General features: G+C 40.9%; 1 protein-coding gene across 2 annotated transcripts in view; it reads right to left on the bottom strand.

Annotated features, from left to right (window-relative positions):
* ARHGEF10 (Rho guanine nucleotide exchange factor 10) overlaps positions 1-20,614 on the bottom strand; it is a 188,457-nt gene that overhangs the window by 21,132 nt on the left and 146,711 nt on the right. For both annotated transcript variants that reach the window (XM_050950620.1, XM_050950619.1), the window contains 3 exons: positions 19,878-20,101; positions 18,507-18,664; positions 6,955-7,097 (listed from right to left, as the gene is read on the bottom strand). In XM_050950620.1, the coding sequence (XP_050806577.1) occupies positions 6,955-7,097; positions 18,507-18,664; positions 19,878-20,101 (525 nt within the window). The remainder of the gene's footprint in view (positions 1-6,954; positions 7,098-18,506; positions 18,665-19,877; positions 20,102-20,614) is intronic.

The following is a 20,614-nucleotide window of genomic DNA, read 5'->3' on the forward strand; positions in this document are numbered from 1 at the left end:
GCGGCTTGCAGCATGGTTGGAGTGGGGGCCCTGCACCCCCGACCCGCAGCAGGGATACAGCCAGAGCCAGAGCCCTGTGCCCCTGACCTGCAGTGGAACAGTGCCCTGCACTCCCCACCTGTGGTGGGGCTGCACCCGGAGCTGGGGCCATGCGCCCCCGACCAGCGGCAGGGCTGCATCCAGAGCTGGGGCCATGCGCCCCCGACCAGCGGCAGGGCTGCATCCAGAGCTGGGGCCATGCGCCCCCGACCAGCGGCAGGGCTGCATCCAGAGCTGGGGCCATGCGCCCCCGACCCGTGGCTTCCTCAGGTTTTGTATCCCCCTTCCCCCATGGCTCTAGTGGGGTGTGTGTGAGTGTGTGGGGGGTAAGCCTGTGGCTGCCCCCCCATGTGTCCCGATATTTTGTTCTTGTCATCTGGTCACCCTATTTTTACATGTTGTGCCAGGAGGCTGCTTACTGGAGTGTGCAGAGATGTTCGTATACGATTAAGAATCCCTGTAATACCTCCCCTGCATGGATTCAGCCTCAAGGATTCAAGAGTATAGAACTGTTCTATGTCTCACAATACTGAGAGACACTCTCAATTTTATTCTCACATTTTAAAAATAAATGTTCGCTGTTTATGGTTCTTAACCAGATAGTATTACATTCTGGTCATTTAGTGCCAGCATCTAATCCACACCTTTCTCAAAGACCACTCACATCAGGCCAAATTCTTCTCTGAGGGCTTGGCTACACTGGAGAGTTGCAGCACTGGTGGTGGGTTTACAGCGCTGCAACTTACTCACCGTCCACACTTGCAAGGCACATGCAGCGCTGCATCTCCCTGGCTGCAGCGCTGGCTGTACTCCTGCTCTGCCTGGGGTATAAGACTGCAGCACTGGTGATGCAGCGCTGCTCCACCAGTGTGGCCACCAAAAGCACTGTAATTGGCCTCCAGATGTATTCGGAGGTATCCCAGAATGCCTGTTCAGCCACTCCCAACAGCACTGCAAATGTGGCCACACTGCAGCGCTTTCCCTACACAGCTGTACGAAGATAGCTGTAACTCCCAGCGCTGTACTGCTGCAAGTGTAGCCATACCCTCAGTCCATCTTAGGTACTTTTATGGGCTCCATCACCACAGTATCTGGGCACCTCACAATTTAAAATATCCGAATTAACACCCCTGTGAAGTAGGGAAGTTTTATTATCCTCATTTTACAGATGGGAAACTGAGCCACAGATAGTCTAAGTGACTTGCCCAGAATCACTCAGGAAGTCTATGGGAGGACAGGGAATTGTAACTGGGTCTCCCAACTCCTCTACTAGTGTCCTAACCAATGGGTCATCCTTTCTTTCAGTCACTGTCACATTACTTGACAACATACCTGACAACTGTAACTCCATTTATGTAAATAGAATTACTCCAGACCCACATCCATGTAACAGAGGAGAATATAGTCTATCTTCTCTTATTATTCCTATTTTCATGCTTGCTGTTTAGTGGGTTTTGAAGGGGAGGGTTTTGGGGTTTTTTTTGTATTTTGTTAAGGAATTGTAATATTTCTCAAGTGCACAGGTTATAGTAAATGAATAGAGAGGGTGCCTCTTTGGCTGTTAAGTTATGCTCGCATTGTCAATTCTGGTGAGTCAAACTGCATTACCTTTTGGCCTTACTAGTGACCACACTCTAGAAGGCAAGGAGAGCATCTCTGCTGTATGCATTTATATCTACTATTTTACAGTGACATTTTTACTCAAGTAGCATAGAAAAACTGGACACTCAATGAAGCATGGTGTTGTACATATTCCCATTTCTTAAATTCTCTCTCTCACCTCATCTCAGTTTTTCTTAAAGATGATACACAATTTAAACATACAAATGTAGAATTTGTCTAATAGAGCAAGAGTTGGAGACATTCATTTGTCACATTGCAGGCAGATCCCATGGGTAAGTTGCTCATCCTTCTTATGACTGGATTTCCTGATACATCCATAGTACATGTAAAAATTGCATGACAATCATGGCTTCAAAAATAATGTGCTTTTGCTTTACAGTATCACACACAATTATGATGATGATAAATGCATGTTGATAAATCCTCTTAGGGACTGATCCAAAGCCCAAAGCTCATTTCTAGACTTCTGGCTTTGGATCAGGCAGGTAATTAAACTAATGATACAAAATTTAAAAATGAACCATATCTGAAGTGTTCTGCTCTGACCACGAGCAGGAAGATGATTCTATTAGCACAACTGCAAACAACTCACATCGGAGTCTCTAATTCATCTGTATTTACCAGCTAATTCATTAAACTACCACATAGTGTGTGCTTCTGTTTGTACAGTTATCTGAGACAGCTAGGAAAAAAAAATCTATTAGCCATGCTCCCAGCCACATACGGAATGCACAAAAAGCCATTCTTCTCAACCAAATGGTCTTCTAATATAGAGCAGGAGCAGGAATGGACCGAAACCCTGGACATTCTTTTGCCAGTGCATAAATCTTCTCACTGAAAGTAGCTGCTGGCATCTACACTGATTGCATTACCCATGTGAAACACAGAAGTTGATTTTTATCTTTAAAGAATTTAGTTCATAGAACAAGCTACTGAGTGACAAAACCAGACCTATCCCCAATCTTTATGTAAACAATCACAAGTTCTCAATTTAGCATTTTATATTTCCTATTCTTGAGTTTTCATAAGCACTTTCTCTCTCCGCCTTCCATTCAAAGCCCAGTTTTTTCCCCTCAGACTCTCTTGTTTCAACTCTATAGCAACAACAGAGCTGCAAAACACATTTTGGATGCCACAGTTGCTCTTTCCAGCACTGGAGCCTGACATGGCCCACTATTGTTTTGACAGTGTATTGCATAGTTGAATTCCTTCTTTTCAGAGGTTGCCCACTTGCACAGTGCAAACTCAGTTGTGATTCCAGGCCTAAATAGCTATGCCAAGAACTGCACCATGGTTTTTCAAGCATAGCAAGCTCCACATAATGGGTCTCTTTGTTCATGAAATGGTGATTGACTTTTGCTACTTTAAAAAAATTACAATAGTTGGGCAATAGAAACGGAGGAAATTTCTGTTTGTTTAATACATTTCAGATCATTCCACTTAAATCTTTCAAACTAAAGTAGTTTGTCTATAATTAGCCAAGTCTTGAAAAACAGGATTATTTTTCATTTACATAGTGACTTTCAGTCTCTAAAATACTAAAATATTTTAAAAGTGAGGCCCCAATCCTGCATGAGTCTGTTTGCACAGAGATAACAACAGGATCAGGGTCTAGACACACAGCAATATTGAAATGCTGCCACCTTTTGGTGGGAGGTCTGTAGGGAAACAGGACCCAAAATGCTAAATATTGCATTAGTGGGAGGGAAAGTAGTGAGGAAGGGCAAGGGCAAGGGCAAAGGCAAACGCCTACACTTGGGCTAAATGTGTATTGGGATCTTTAATACTATGCAACACCAATTCCTTGCTTTCTAAAGTATCCCTGGCCAAGGGGCTCCGGGCACTGTGCCATTTCCAAAACCATACTGAAATGTTACAATTAAAACATTATCTACATTAAAACAAAATGAATTTGAGGGAGCCCAATCCATACAGAAAAAGGGGGGAGGGAATGAGAGCCAGCAGAAATATAAAGGGCCAACAGCAGTCATTTTAAAAAAGCAAACATTAGAAATGAAGGCTTAGCATGCTTTGAAAAAGCAGGGAGAGGTGGAGTAAGATAGATTTCAGAGGAGAGGGAGTTCCACACACAGTAAAGGCATGGATTGCTGGCTGAGGAAACATATGAAAATAAGATCCCTAAAAGGCAGGCAGTGCCTCATCAGGAAGAGGTGTGGGATGAGGATTTGGCATTATAATTTCTACACATGAACTAGTGATGCACAGAAGTACAGCGTCCTATCCCAGGAAGTTTGGTGTCTGCCCTGGAGGAATGCTTTAACAATATTACCAGCTGAGTGCATCCAAGCTGCCTCATCCTTATCTTGCTAAAGCAGAAGCTTTGCTACAGGGTAGAGGATGTTCATTCCTCCTTCATGTCCCTTCTCATTGAAGGGAGTCACTCAGGGCACGTCCCAGTGAGAGATGAGGGGATTTACCAAAGCTAAGAGCTTCAGATATTCCAGGGCTTACGTCCTGTAAAGGTTCCTGCTAATAGGTAGCTCATCTCAATCTCCCACCAATTCACCTTTCCCATAACCACCAGGAGCCATGCACACAATTAAAAAAACATGTTAAAAGAAAGGCAAATAGAAAAAAATTGAAAAGTGGGAGCATTCACTCAGATCAAACAAGTCATCCCAGCAACTGTGGTCACAGAAAGAAGGAAGTAGAAAACTCACTGTCACCCCCCAAGTCTTTGACAGAGAATCCTGCTACCAAGCTTACCAAACAGACAATAGTGAGAACCATGATCAACAGTGAAACAAAGTTAATAATAAATCACACAAGCAAGGAGACTGTGGCTCTCACCGCAGATTCTCATCTGAAAGAATTCCATGCTGTAAAATTCATGGAACATAAAGTATCTTCCTCGTAGGGGGAAGGAAAGACTTATCCCTGTTAGGATTTAAGCCCCTTATGTTTAGGCCACTAAGCCATGCCCCTGATAGAGTGGTGGAAGATCTGGAACAGGCACAGGGTGTAAATCTCTTTGGCAGAGCAATCCTGAATAAGTGCCTGGACCCTCGAAATTCCATCTGTCTTGAAAGAAGAGAGAGCTGGTTTCTACAGAACTCAGCGTGATTCACTGGAATCCATCCTCCAGTATTCCTTTCCCTATTCTGAGTGTAAAAGAAATGTGAAAGCTCCTTTCCTCTTCAGCCAAGTGCTCCTGCACTAGCCACTGTACCTGTGAAGAGGAACAGCACTTTGGGACTGGGCTACTCGCAGTCTAACAGCTAGCTTAAGTGAACAGTCTAGAGTGAATTCTCCTCCCCGTCACACACATGCAGCTCCACTGAAATCATTGATGTCAGTGCGGCTCCATGCAAAACATGTAAGAATTTGGCCCAAGCAGTTCTGTAAGAGGAATGTTAATGAACGTACTGAGGCAGTGTGCAGCTGGGTCCCAGAGTGTGGGGGGATATAAACCTGCAACAAGGAAAGAGCAGTAGGGAGAAGGGAAGAAAGATATGGAGGAACATGCTGCCTGACTCCCTCCTTTCCCTTGACAGCTCTCAGGATGTGAAAAAAGCTGAAACTGTATCCAAGGACTTTTTGGCAGATAAAAGTTTGCACTTATTGTTGCTAATTTGAACTGATCACTTGGAGAGATCACTCCACATTGGTGCTTGGCCAATCAGCCTTGTGATGGAAGTCGGCCCCCCTTCTTCCCCCCCAAGTATATTCACTGCTTCAACTGGCCTGACACAATCAGTCACAGGAAGATTTTACTGGTGGCTGAGGAGAGAAAACAGGGAGGATTATGGATGTGTTAAGTAGTCTCCACAGGGCAAAAAGCCACATCTAGCTACACAGAAGCAGAACTGTTGCCTGGAACCAAGCTTGTCTTTCAGGGTTTGTCTGCACAGTAGCTTTGCTTGAGCCAGTGCTTAAAGACAGCATTTGGGCCACAGCAGCAAGAGCTGTAGCTTGGGCCAGCCATCAAGAGTGTTTCATAAATTAAAAAAGACTAAGGCCAGAAGGGACCATCACGATCATCTCATCTGGCCTACCGCATGTTGCAGGCCACAGAACCTTACCCACCCACTCCTGAAATAGATCCCTAACCTCTGACTGAGTTACTGAAATCTTCAACTCTTCATTTAAAGACTTGAAGTCACAGATAATTCACCATTTACTCTTGTTCAAACCAGCAAGTGACCCATGCCCCATGCTGCAGAGGAACGTGAACTCCCCTCTGCCCCCCAGGGTCTTTACCAGTCTGACCTGGGGGGGAAATTCCTTCCCGACCCAAAATATGGTGATCAGTTAGACTCTGAGCATGTGGGCAAGATCACCCAGTCAGACACCTAGGAAAGAATTCTCTGTAGTAACTTACAGCCCTCCCCACCTAATGTCCCATCTCTGTCCACTGGAGATATTTGCTATCAGCAGTCATGGATACACCATATGCCATTGTAGGCAAATCTCATCATACCATCCCTTCCATAAACTTAAGCTCAGTCTTAAAACAAGTTAGGTTTTTTGCCCCCACTGCTCCCTTTGGGAGGCTGTTTCAGAACTTTACTCCTGTGATGATTAGACTCCATTTAATTTCAAGGCTAAGTTTATTGATGGCCAGTTTGTTCTTGTGGCAACTTTGGCCCTTAAATAAAACAACTCCTCTCCATCCCTGGTGTTTATCCGTCTGATATACTTATAGAGAGCAATCGTATCTCCCCATCCTTCGTTTTGTTAAACAAGCCAAGCTCCTTATCTCATCTCGTTAAGGGATAGTATTCAAGCAGTTAGCCTGAGCCACCACCTGTGCAGCTGCAGCTACACTGCTAATTTTAGTGCTCTATCTTGAGCAGTATTAGCATTAGCACATATATGTCCACCCAAGCTGGGAACCACACCTCCCAACTACTGTACATATGTACCCTAAGAGTCCTGGTCTCCAAATTAGTAGACAACTCATGCTGATTTCCAGCACACTCTCTCTCTCTGTGTCAGCTCTCTTGGATCTAGATTTTAGAGCTAGTCCTTACACAAAATACCCTACAGTTTCCAGAAGTCACATGACAATTTAAGGGGGTAAAAATCAGACCAAAAATCCATACAAATTATATTGGCAACAAGTGCCAATATAAGAGAAGTTCAAGGTGCAGAGAAGGTGAAATCTCTATGACACAAAGTTAAACATCTCATAATTACATTTCTTAGAGTATTCAGTGGATTTTATAGGTTGTTTGAACTGATTTTTAATGCTTAAAGTCTATCCATTGTTATTTAGAATAATGGTGTTTCATGGCACAATACGCAAATATTACTTGTAAAAACATTTACCTCTACTGTATGTGTCTCAGTACTGATTATAAAAATTTGTCCACCAGACGCAGCCCAAATGGTATCTTCCATCATGAGTAGACTTCTAACTGGAAGAACCCCTAATTTCACTACTTTTTGGGGTTCTGAATTCCAGGCTCCATCTTTACAGAAGAAAAGAAGCAAGATCAAATGTTATACACATAAAAATGTAAGTTTTGATTTTCAAATTCACTTAAGAACAAATAGTTTGGAAAGCAGTATGCCTCACCCAGCAGTGACTGAGCTTTTATCACCTATAAAACAAAAGTAGTAACAGACAAACACAGAGACTTACTATGTGACTAGCAAGCAATCCACCTGAAACTTGGAAGAGTACAAATCATCAGTTACAAGAAAACATTTCCCTACATGCAGGATACAAGTAGCGACACTGCAAGCTAACTTGGTTTCTTGTTGACACTTGTGTAACATCTCTTGTCCAAACTATGGCCTTAGTTAGACCTGTGTAAAATCAGTGGGTTGTGCAGGTATAACACAGGGCACAATTTCAAGACATTGGGGAGACAGAGGTGTAACTGAACATTCAACTGGCCTGCAGTATCTTTACAAGTAGTGATGACGTATGAAAAGGAAAGAACACAGCTATGAGTCTATGCTGAGTTTTCAGAGATGGCAGCCAGAAAAAAACCTATTCATTTGGTATTTAAGCAAATTTTATATGGATTCGGTTGGACGCTATTAACATGGAACACCACATTGCCATTTTCAAAGTGGCGCTTTGCAGAGCAGAACCCAACGGTTTGTCTCATCTTACTCTCCACTAACTGCAGTCCAACTCTCAAAGCATTCATTTATGAGAATTTCACACAGCTACAGTCACTCTCCAGGAAGGAGGAGACCGAAGCTGGCCTATTATAATATGAATTACCTTTTGTGCTAGAAAGGATCAAAGTCCAGATGCATGAAGCAGTCAGTGACAGTTTTACTACAGCATCTACCACGTTAAAGTATCTGCCTATCAGAAACTTGATGGGATGGACTTTCTGCTGCTAGATTCTTAACTTTCAGAAATGCATTTTAAGAGAGATTAAAGACTCATTTTGTGCCATATCTTCTGTGTATAGTTCAGTTTTATTGAGAATTCATTCTGGTTTCAAACCATCCTGCAGTTGACTCAGACTGGATATAGCAGACCAAAATTAGATTATCCCTAAATACATGGTGTAACATCAGGAATACAGTATCCTTCTGCTTCAGCCTGCATACCACCACTTATCAGTGTGGTCAGACTACTGCTTGACATCTCTTTGAAGCAGGGATTGAAAATTAAAGAAATCATAGCAGATTGCTTTGTCAGAGGTTTTGCTTTTAGCAACATGATCTTGTTTTGAATATTTTTTGCATGCTACTTGCATACCTACATTTTGAATTGCATATAGAATTAAATAATTTTAGTAGCTTTACCTTTTATTGGTCTTTTTTTTCCTCTCTTCTGGTCTGTCTCCAATTTATCCACATCTTTCTTTAAGTGTGGTGCCCAAAACAGAGCTCCTGCCAAGGCCTCACCAGGGCTACGTACAGCAGGACAATTACCACTCGTGTTGTACATATAAGATTCCTGTTAACACACCCCAGAATGATATTTGCCTTTTTCACAGCTGCATCACATTGTTGATTCATACTCAATTTGTGACCCACTATAACCCTCATATCCCTTTTGGCAGTACTAGCACCTAGCCAAATAGTCACAATTTTGTATTTGATTTTTCTTTCCTAAATGTAGTATTTTGCAGGTGTCTTTATTGAATTTATCTTGTTGATTTCAGACCAATTCTCCCATAAAGTAATTTTCAATTCTAATCCAGTCCTACAAAGGGCTTGCAATCTCTCCCAGCTTGGGGTCATCCACAAATTTTATAAACATATTCTCTACTTCATCATCCAAGTCATTAATGAAAATATTGAATAGTATCAAACCTAGGAGAGACCCAGGCAGGACTGCGCTAGCTATATCCTCCCAGTTTGACAACAAACCATGGATAACTACTCTGAGTATGGTCTTTCAAAAAGTTGTGCACCCATTTTATTGTAATTTCATTTAGACCACATTTCCCTAGTTTGCTTGTGAGAATTTAATGTGGGACCATGTCAAAAGCATTACCAACATTAAGATAGATCAAGTCTACAGCTTCCTTGCTATTCACTAGGCCAGTAGCCCTGTCAAAAAGGGAAATTAGGTTGATTTGGCATGATTTGTCTGCCTATTGCTTATCACCCTATTATTCTTCAGGTGCTTACAAACTTATGATAGATACATGTTCACCTTTTCCAGTCTCCTGGGACTTCACCAGTTTTCCATGAGTTCTTGATAATGATCACTTAATGGTTCTGAGATTGCTTCAGCTTGTTCCTTAAATTTGTCAGCTTCTGCCAATTTGAATACATCTAACTTATTTAAATAGTCTTTAACCTGATCTTTCCCTATTCTGTCTTGTGTTCTTTTCTCCCTGTTGTTCATATTAATTGTGTTAAACATGTGGTCATTGTCATCTCTTTTAATGCCTATTTTGCTTCAGATTTCACTAAACACCTCAGCCTTCTTGGTGTTGTCTATTGCTAGCTCTTCTTCCCCACCACGTAGTGAACCTTCACTTTCTTTCTTCTTTCTCTTGCTTATATGTATTTATAGAACCTCTTCTTATTGTCTTTTACGTTCCTTGTTTTATTAATAAGATATATAAAATGTATTTGTTTCTAATATCTGTGATTACACTGAGAAACTCTCACCTTACTTGCATATCTATCTGTGGTCGGTGTGAGCTCCGGTAACGCTGCCCACTTACTGACATCAACAAAACACATTAGCATGTGCTCAATTTAAGCATATACTTACATAAGCTCTTACATAGATTATATGGTCTTTGAGGCTGTGATTCTCTCTTTGCTACTTGCCTATGTAGTGTTTAGAACAATGGGGCCCTAACTCTTGTTTGGGACTCCTGGACACCACTGTAATACAATAATAGTAATAATGGTAAACACATGCATAAGTGCTTTGCTGCATCAAGACCCAAACAAAATTGTAGTACTCGTAAAGTGTATTGCCTCTGATATCTGCAACTATATAACTGTTCTTGACACATGCTTAGAATGTGGTTCTAATCTGAAAAGTATCTTTGTATAAAAGATACTGAGTTCCGTATTCATTGTGTCACAACGATTTCCATATCAAATAAATTCAGTCTGCAAGTGAGAAGAGTGTTTCCACTTAATAGCCCTACAAATGCTACCTGTGATGTAAAACTAATCTGTGTTCTCTCTGACTCAGGCATTACCACCAGTAATAACAAAACTTAGGGCCATGTGCCTTCCTCACTTCAACCACATTGTCCTCAAATTAACTGCTGTGGTGGAGATTGCATAATTGTTTAACTGAGGTCATAATCTGAAGATAACAATAGGTGCACAAGTGCCCTACACTTGGAAGTCTGTTTACTATTTACATTGACTATGTGCAAGTCAAAACAGAATCCAGTTCACTGTCCCTGAGCTATTTTGCTTCTTCAGGGGTAAGATTAGTAAAACATGGCATAGTCTTACTATGTCCGCTAAAGTACACAGACTTTGAATTTGCACCATGAGTAAACCTTCTGAGTAAGAAGCTGTTTTTTTTTTATACAGTCACTTTTCAGAAATGAATCGCATATTAAATTTAACTAGAGACTATCTTGTTCATTGATTCAACACCATTTCTTTTCAGACATAAATGCAATAATCTGTTTATTTCCTGCATGTCTGAATTTGGTGTAAAACATAACTGAAATGTATAATGATTCCCAACGTATTCCTACCTTGTCTCTTTCAGGGTCATCATTTATTTTTAAAAGTTAGGCATTTAAGGCCTTATTCAATATAAACTGAAGACAGTGGATGTCTTCTCCACTGACTTCATTCACTGAAGATCATGAAAAGACTCTCATTGATTTCAGTAAGTGTCTGGATTATGCCCTTAGTACTCTTGATGACTTCAATACAACAACTCATGTGAACAAGGGATTGCAGTCCTTCTTTAGTTACTTTTGATCTCATATCAAAAAAATCTCATATATAGTCACTACATGTAATATGTTATGTATACATTAAAATAGCAAGGAAGATCACCAGCTGATATCTATTACAGATACTAATTTTGTTTTAAAAAAAAGTTTAAAAAACTTTAATCCAACTTGACGTAACAGAATTTGGTTTAGTAGTCAAGCTCTTCAGAGACTCTTCATTTATGTGGATCAAAAATTACTTTCCAAAAGTCATTTTCTATTGGTACTGATAGCACAATAGGCCCACGTCTACATTCTGTGAAAATCCAAAACTCAGCATTTCAGTGAGATTTTGGGTATGCAAAAAATGTCGGATTGGGACCTAAATGTTCTTCATGCTATAATGTGTTTGTGCGATGTGCTTGGTTTTCAATATCATTCTCTAATTTTGTGTAACCCACACCTCCTGAGTGTGGTGTTCTGTCCCATCTAGTGGCAGAGACCACTTAGAGAGAGATTAAGGAGTCTACTCTACAGCCTCAGCTAACAGCCATGTGACTTTTAGCTCATACAGTAGAGGCTCATGCACTTAGCTCCAGAGGGCCCAGGTTCGATCAGTGTTACATTTGCACCTACAAATAATTATTTTTGAAGTTTTATGCTGCAATAAACTGAGGATACAAGTGGTAGTACTTCACCTTTAACTAGCTAATTGCACCTGTAAATCAGGTAGGTGGAACAAAAGACTGATTGAAACCTGGTGTATGGAGTTACACCACCACTCACATTTGGCCCAGCCACCCCTCTGTTCTAATGGAATGGCAGCTGAGCCAAATGATGCTGTGAACAGGGAATCTACTTTCGTACAGTGGAGTCCACTGAGAACAAGACCCCTGGCATCACCAATTCATGCACTGCATGGGTAAGAGAAGGGAAACTCCCCAGCTGAGGGAGACATGGGTCCCAGTGGATGGGTGGGGATGGACAAGCAGGGACCAGAACAGCATTCTTGGGATGGGGGGACATTTTTCACCCCATGTAATAGTCTGAAGGCAAACCGTACTATTGTATACTTTAGTTTTATTCTCTGGTTTTGGTACGATACAACAGGATTAAAAAAATTACTTGCCCTGTCAAAATGTCCTTTTACAGCTTGCATTCATTCCACTGCCCCACTCCTGATGCCATCAACTGAGCTCAACTTAATATGCACCTTTTGGTCTGGCAACTTCCTGTCTTACTCAGCAGCACCATTGATGATTTCAATAATGCTGCCAGCAAAACCCTGGGAATAGGGTTTGTTAGTTTATTTGTGCAGTGGAGCACAAACATTTTTATATCACGTGGTATATGAACAGTGGCTAGTGATTTATTTAATTTCTTGATGAAATGACAAAGGATTTAAAAGCAAACTGATGTTTGCAAATAACAGCACATTTCCCATCATCTGGGGATAACTATTTTAGGGCTCATCCCTGTCTTCCTCTGAATACAGAGTGCATCTTCATATGCCTAGGAAAACCCTCTGCTGCACATGTGAGCACAGTAAACAGTGTTTTCCAGATATGAACCAATATTGCAGATCAAATGGCAGGATTCCAGTCTAATATAAAAAGTCATAGACTTTCTGATTCCAACTTCTTTAAGTCACCTACATAGGTAGCACTGAAAGTACCTGCCTTAGGTAAGTAAATAAGATTAGGTAACTAACTCAATATTTGCAGTATTCAAGATATTTCCTGCAGGGAAAGGACATACTACCAACACCAGGATAATAGTATTTACCTTTTTCCGTACCACTACTAGTCCATCACCCCTGTACAGCTGATAGTATTTTGTTCAGTCCAGGTTTAAATTTCATAAACAAAGGGGGCTCCTATCACTTCCATTAGGAGACTACTCCACAGACTGAGAGGTCTCACTGTCAGGAAGTTTGTTATAAATTTAAATTGTCCCATTCCTAATTTCATCCCATTATTCTTATATTCCCCTTTAACTCTGCAAGATAATGCCTCATCCTCCTTGGTGTTAATCCCTTGCAAATATTTGCAGATTGTTATCATGGTGTTACTTAGTGGTTGCTTAGCTAAACTCTTTCATTATTTACTCGTGAGTTAATATTTCTAGTCTCCGGATGATTGCTGCTATTGTTCTCAGAATTCCACACACTAAGTCAATGTTTTTCTGGCAATGAAGAGGCTGAAACTGAACACAATATTCCAGATGCAACATACCTAAATTGTAGAAAAACTGAGTGTTACTTTCCTGTCCTGAGACATTATGCCTCTGGGAATGCAAGCCAAATGAGCACTGACCTTTTTCTGCTACCATATCTCATAGCTAACACATCTGTGTGGCTGTTCAATCACTCCCACATCTCTACTTTCCAAGTTTCCTCTGCCTGCATCCCCATGAATATTTGTGTTCTGCATAATTACCTCACACATGTATTAAGTGTTTTTTTGGTTTTTTTTCCTGCACAAGTTGGACCGTAATAGTATCTTCTAACCATGCTTCTACTTTCCTTTGTATGGTTTTTTAATACTGGTGTTTATAGCTTCTCTTAGGGTATGGCTACACTTGCACTTCAAAGAGCTGCCACAGCAGCGCTTTGAAGTTTCAAGTGTGGTCGCAGCGCCAGCGCTGGGAGAGAGCTCTCCCAGCGCTGCACGTACTCCACATCCTCTATGGGTGTAGCTTGCAGTGCTGGGAGCCGCGCTCCCAGAGCTGCGGCACTGATTACACTGAGGCTTCACAGCGCTGTATCTTGCAGCGCTCAGGGGGGTGTTTTTTTCACACTCCTGAGCGCGAAAGTTGCAGCGCTGTAAAGCGCCAGTGTAGCCATGGCCTTAGTTTAGGATCATCACTGTTTCTTTAATGGGTTCTTTACTCCTCCTTGACAAGGCCTCAGGCCTGCAGCTGGATCTGCATGAGTGACCTTTGCATTTGCACCCTGTGGAGCCCTGTTGGTTTAAATCATACAGCAGGAATGGGGTTAAAGACTTGACCTAATGCAAATCTCAGCAGTAACCAACTACAAATTCCACCCTTCCTTTCAACTTCCTACTTGGCCATTTATTACAATCTTTGGTTTATAGTCCTTCAGTCTCTTTCCTATCCACTTGAGAATTTTCATACGCAAGTGGATTTAGATTAGTTCTGATGGTAAGTCTGAGACATTGTACCAAATGCTTTATTAAAATAAAATATATTTCATTTACTACTTTTTCTCCATCCACTAATTCTCATTTTGCAATTCTATCAAAAAAATTGATAATGGTTGACTGGCACATGTCATTAGAGGTCACAAGACACTAGGTTGGTGCTATGCTATTTTACAGTGTCCTTTCAACTGCAACAAAAATAATGATACAAAGCCAATACACAAAGTAATAATACAAATGAGATTAACAATTTTGACCTTTCATTCAATGAGGAAAAGAAAAACTAGAAATGAGAAGCAAGTAAGCATGAATTTCAAAGCAAAATGCAAAACTTTTGCTGAGTGCCTGGTGCATTTATCTCAAATATCCGAAATAACTCAAAGTAACATAGTCAACTTGAAAACAAAGACACTGTAATAGTTTTGCTACCTACTGTTACTATTAACATGTAGAATTATGACAAATGAAAGAGGAAAAATGTTTCCTCTTTTTCCACCCCTACACCATTCACAGTCCTCTTGCCCAGCCATTTCCAATTCCCCACTCCTCACTTTTTGTCCAATCTGTCTTTTCCCTCCCCAAACCTTCAATTTCCAGTTAATCCCACTCAGTCCCTGTTCCCACTGGGTCTCTCTCTTATTCCCCAGGTTTCTTGTCTGTCACCCTCACACTCCTTGTCCAAACCTCTGTGCCCAGAGAGTCCCAGTTCTCACCCCTATACCCTGGCAATTCTTCACATCTGTTTTCCCTCCCCCTTCGGTTCCCAGTCTTAGTCTCCTTGCCTAGCTAATCCCAATCACCACTCCCTAGGCTCCTTATCTGATCTCAGTCGACTTTCTCCACCCATTGGCTTTCAGACCCTACAATCCATTTCTCCCCCTGGCTCCACATCCCAGTCCCAGCTAGTCCCAATCTCTCCCCAACTCCCAGTCGCCGCTTTCCCCCTCCTCCAGCCTCAAATCCCATATCCTTTTCCTGTTTCACCAGGCTCCCCCAAATACATTCAAATCAGGTAGCTTGCTCCAGCCTGCCTGGGCCCAGCAGGTTCAGGGTCATTGAAAGAACAAGAGAGAGACAGGCTTCCTGCTCTCAGTTCCACTGCTTTACTTGGACCTAGTATGGCCCAAAGCAGCCAGGAATTGCTATTCGATGGAAAGTCCTGCGCAGCCCCAGGCATGGATGGAATCTTAAGGGAACTGAACTGATAAGCTCTACCAAGTCTCTACTAAGCATGTGCAAGCTGTGATTTTTCAAAGGCTTATAACTTGGTCAAATTTTGGTGGGTTTTCACCAGGATGGCAAAAGGCACATCCCTGCTATAAATGCCACTCTCTGGCTATATTTCAAGTCTCTGCTCCAAAGTATGGAGGAGCTAAAGCTTTTCAAGAAAGAGTCACAGATATTTTTAACCTGGGAAAAATGATGTATTTTTCCTTAATCTTGTTCTCAGTAATGTCTGAACTGTTTTGGCAGAAAATAAATAAATAAATAAATAAATAATCAGCCTGAGTCAGATACTCAGCATGCAAAATTTCAGCCTGAACAGCTGAAGTTTGGCAAAGTCATAAGCAACTGAAAACAGGGTCTTATAATGGGAAGCGTCAGGCAACCTTAATAACAAGCAGTGCTACTCACACTGCCTATAAAAATAGCGCTTTGTTATGGGCAGATTCATTTTTTCCCCAGTAACACTACTCACATGTGTAAAATAGGACTGGACTATTAGGACAATGTCCTTTTGTCTGTGTGGCTGTTTCACAAAACCATCAGGAAAATAAACTACAAGAAGTTTGAGGCACAGGTAGTACCTCAAATTACTTATAGCTCACTTTTTGAAATTGATTAGATTTCAAGATCATGTTCCTTTACCTTTGTTCATTACTTACTGCTTTTTTGCTGATTTACAATGAGGAAGTAAAAACATTTTGACAAATGCTTGTCTAGTTACATAAAACATTGTTGTCCATACAGAAATATGCAAGTGAGGGAGTTTGGCTGTGAAAATTCCCTAGTGCTCCTCCTCCACCTCATACACAGTCCCTCAGTTTGCTAAATATGCCTTTTAAATTTCCCTTTAAAGGAACAATTTGGGACAAATCCTGCCCCCCTTCCTACAGCCATAGTGTGTCTCTGGCTGCAGTGCAATGGGTAAAAGTCTTATAGGTGCAAAGAATGGGGGAGGCAGGATTACAGGAATGCAAATGGACATCTGTACACACTGGCCAATTTGAAGCTGTACCAGAGATTCATTTTGGGGCTGGAAATAGAATGAGACAGACCTGGTGGATATGTGACTACACACATCCACTGCCCATTCTGTTTTTTGTGGGAAGGAACAAGGATTGAACCTGCAAAAGCAGCTGCAAAGTGGCTATGCAGCCTGGAAGAAAGATTTTTCCTTCCTTACCCCATGGAATTCCCCAGCGCACTGCCTAATTTCGGTACTTAAAATGTGCACTGGGATTAGCATTTGCCTCTCTCTGAATAGAGGCATGCAGGTAAGAATGTCTTACAGTGTAGCAAGCTGCTTTTATCTAGAAAATATCCAATATTTCACTTTTCAGTCTTGCCCGCTTCTCTTTTAATCTGTATACATCAAATTATTAGCACACTGAACTGATGTATGTGGCTGAAAAATGACACCCAGTGTAGAACTAATGGTGACATTTTAATTCTGTGCTGATAAATTACGTGAAATACTTATTAGGCCACATTCTCCATGTCTCTCGTTCCACAGCTCAGAATCATCTGTCTGGTAAAATAGGTCAGTGCTTCATAACAACACTCCTTCAGGGCTGACTGTGTCTGGATAAGCACACTGTCTTACACATGACCACAGCAGCAAACTATATGGAAAATCGATGCTAATATGGAAACAAATGACTGGAAAGATTTTTATTAGGCATGGAGAACTGTAAGAGAAGGCACTGCAAGATGAGTTGGAAATGGCTGCATGTAGATTTTCCATGTCAAAGGTTCAGGTAACTTGAACACAATCCTTGTTAGATAAGTTCTTTATACTGTACAGCACTGGTCTCTGACTAAAGGCACTGTCCTCCCCTTAATTGCCTCTGCAGATGTGGATCCCAGAGAATCCCTGCATCTCTTCTTGCCTACAAACAGGTTCTACTCCCTTTTTTGGTGGAGTGTATCCTTCTTGGAAGAAGCTGTGCGAAGATGATTGTAGTTTTAAATCACTGCTCAAACACACCACATTCTGAGGAGATTGCCAATTCACTCCTTGTCCCCAGCCCTACAGCCATATATAGCAATTGGGATAATCAGAATGATATTGTGTGATGCACCTGAGCATGATCAAGGCCTCACCATTGCTCCATCAGGGACAGGTTCTTCCCTCTCTGTGAGTAAGCCTGCAGTAGAAATGCTACAGCGCCACAGCGGAAGATGTTCTTTTGTTGCTGTGGTAAATCGACCTCTCCGAGAGGCACTTGCTAGGTTGACAGAAGAATTCTTCCATCGACCGATCAGGGTCCACACCAGGGCTTAGGTCAACTTAATTACATTGCACAGGACATGACATTCTTCACAGCCCCTAGCTATGTAGTTAAGTTGACCTAACTGTGTAGTGTAGAGCAGGCCTGACATTTAGTTGGGGGAATATTCTTAAAAGGGCCTGTGGTCTAATGCAGCTCTCCCTGGAGCAAAGTCCAAAAGAGAGCTCAGTGAGGGAGACAAGGAGGGGGCCATTTGGCTGAACATGGTAGTTGGTGGGAAAGAAGCATCCTTCACACCTTTTGTTTTGGATTCCTCACTGCCAAATAAAACCATACCTTAAAACCTTTTCAAGTGAGAGTAATAAGAAAGGGAGGCCTCTTTGTGAGGAGCATGAGCAATGTATCTAGAGAGGAACTATCCATCCATCTGCACAGTTTAGTTACCATTTCAATTTGGATTTGCTAAAAGAGCTAGCAAAGAGAAACCATTTCCTTTCTCAGATATTGGGAACTAGAATGAAATTAGCATCTATACTGTGTTAAATGCAGTATCTTGATTGTTATCACCTATAGTAAGCTCTCTAGGCAGGGAACAGTCTTTATATGTGTTTTACAGTAGCTAGTACAACTGGGATCTGATCCTGAATGGGGTCGCTGACGGATAACAATGTGCATAATAACAATACTGATATAACAATAATAAATCAGGACTAACAGCCAAACACATACCATCCTTTGGAAAGAACAAAAGCCATAAAAGTCTATAAAGAAAACATTTCAAAAAGTAAATGTTTGCATCAAATTGTAGTAACTTCAATTCAGAAGCTGTTCAGGAAAGGAAAAATATACCAGCGGAAATCAGTTTCTGCCAAAATATATTGACACAGGAGTTCCTCAGGATGTTATTACTCTACCTTCTGCTTTTGTGTAGATTGCAATGTTCCCATTAACCAGACCAGCAAACAAGTACTGTGACAGATATGTTAGGCTCATGACAGTTGATTTTTCTGGGGTGAAGAAGTGCTGAAGTCGGACTTTCTTTGAGCCTTGATGACTCTTGTAAATAGAAATGCTACAAAAAAAAGGGAGAAAAATGTAAAAACGTCTTGTTCAGTTCCTACTATAAAGGTCACAAAAGGCTTTACAGTTATAAAAAGTATTGGGGAAAAATAGGTACTTTATTAGGCTAAAAAATGTAGTTCATCTAGTCATTTTCATTATTATTTTATGCCCAAACAGTAAATTCCTTGCATTAGGGAGACTTCACTTCAGCTGGAGAGACCTTCCTTCTAACAAGACACTGTCCTCTTACAGACCCAGAGCTGTACCTCTCAAGGGCCTGATTCAAAGCCCAGTGAAGTCTTTTCATTGACTTCAGTGAGCTTTGGATCCAGCCCTACCTGACAGAAGAAAGAAGAAAATAGTTCAGTACCAGAAATCAATTTACTTTTAAATTCTTTGTCATGGTACCTATATCCTATCATGATGGGTATGCCAGAAATGATAGGTAAATAGGCATGTCTGGCATGCTCTGCAGTTTACACATGCAGAGAACTAGTCTGATTATGCTTTACTGCTTTCAATTTAGGAAATACACAGCATTTTTTTTAATAGAAAGAGTATTCACTTATTTACACTTGCAGGAAGAGCACACAAATTCCCATACTTATTTTCTCAATAGGTACATCCACCATCCTTTGCTTACCATACCAACAACTTCACATAAATCTATTACTGTTTGCCACTACTGTACAGAGATGACCTAATGAAAAGACTCAGTTCATACATGATAAACAACATCATCGTGTTCTGTCTTATTAGCATGAAAAATTTCTATCAAATCCTGCAAATGCAGCATTATAAAAGGTAAATAATTACTTGCTTTTCGTGTTGCTAACAGCACTTCATCATTTTCAAACCCTCCTGATTATTAAAATGATGGAATGATGCAATATCCTTAAAAATCTGTACTTATGTCCTACAGAGATTACATTTAAAGGAATTAATCCTTTTTCTTCAGAGATATTTATTAGTCTCTATGGCTTTTATCCCGTGTATGATAAGTTTAAAAAATTTTTGAGTCGAGGTTAATTTTTATTACATGTATGTTGCTACTGGGTTATGTGATAGGATCTTGGGACAACTGATAGGTCCGTTTACTCATAGGTGTCATTTTAATATGATTTTCTGAGGTGCCCGTAGCATTGGATGGATAATCTTTTATTGCAGAGTAATAAACAAACAAGTAAGTAAATTATATGCACTATGTTGAAATTGACCATCACCTTCCTTCCTCCATGCCCAGGCAGACAGTAGGCACTTTTAAGGTTTTTGTAGCCATATTTTCAGACTCTGGAGCCACATTTAACTCTTTCCGTTTCTCTTCCTCTGGAATGTAGACCATGCAGAGAATGCGTGATTCCACATTGAAGCACTCGATAACCTTGGGGCTGGAGTTTTGAAATGAAACAATTGCAATTTGGCCCATTTGATTAGTGCAACTGCCAATCTGAATTAGAGAGTGACGAGAAAGGAAAAGATTAACATCCTTCCATGGCAAGATCACAGTTAACCATGATAAACACATGGCAAACTAATTAAAAGACAGCTTCTCAGCTTCTAAGCACTTAAAGGAGCTTTCATGTATTAAGTTAGCACACAAAAAAGTTACAAGAAAATCATTAAACACCAACCATAATATAGTTTAAAATATAGCAAAAGAACATGAAATTGGTTTTCCCAGCACACTTGTATACACAGTTCTGACCTTTCTGTTTCTAAAAGAAGCTTATTGTGTACCCTTTTGAGACATGTGTGTATACATAATGCAATGTAATACAAATATAACACATAACATTAGTGTGATATAATGCTTCTGGAACTAAAGTTTTAGAAAGCTTCACTATAAACCCTAGAGCTGGAAGTTTAAGGCTTATTATTTTCTGTAATTTGAGGGCCTGAAACAAGTACTGTACCCCAGTGGAGAGGATTACCAGCTCCCCATGGTATTAACTGTCCATTT

Source organism: Gopherus flavomarginatus, chromosome 4 (assembly GCF_025201925.1).
Source record: "Gopherus flavomarginatus isolate rGopFla2 chromosome 4, rGopFla2.mat.asm, whole genome shotgun sequence".
NCBI lineage: Eukaryota > Metazoa > Chordata > Testudines > Testudinidae > Gopherus > Gopherus flavomarginatus.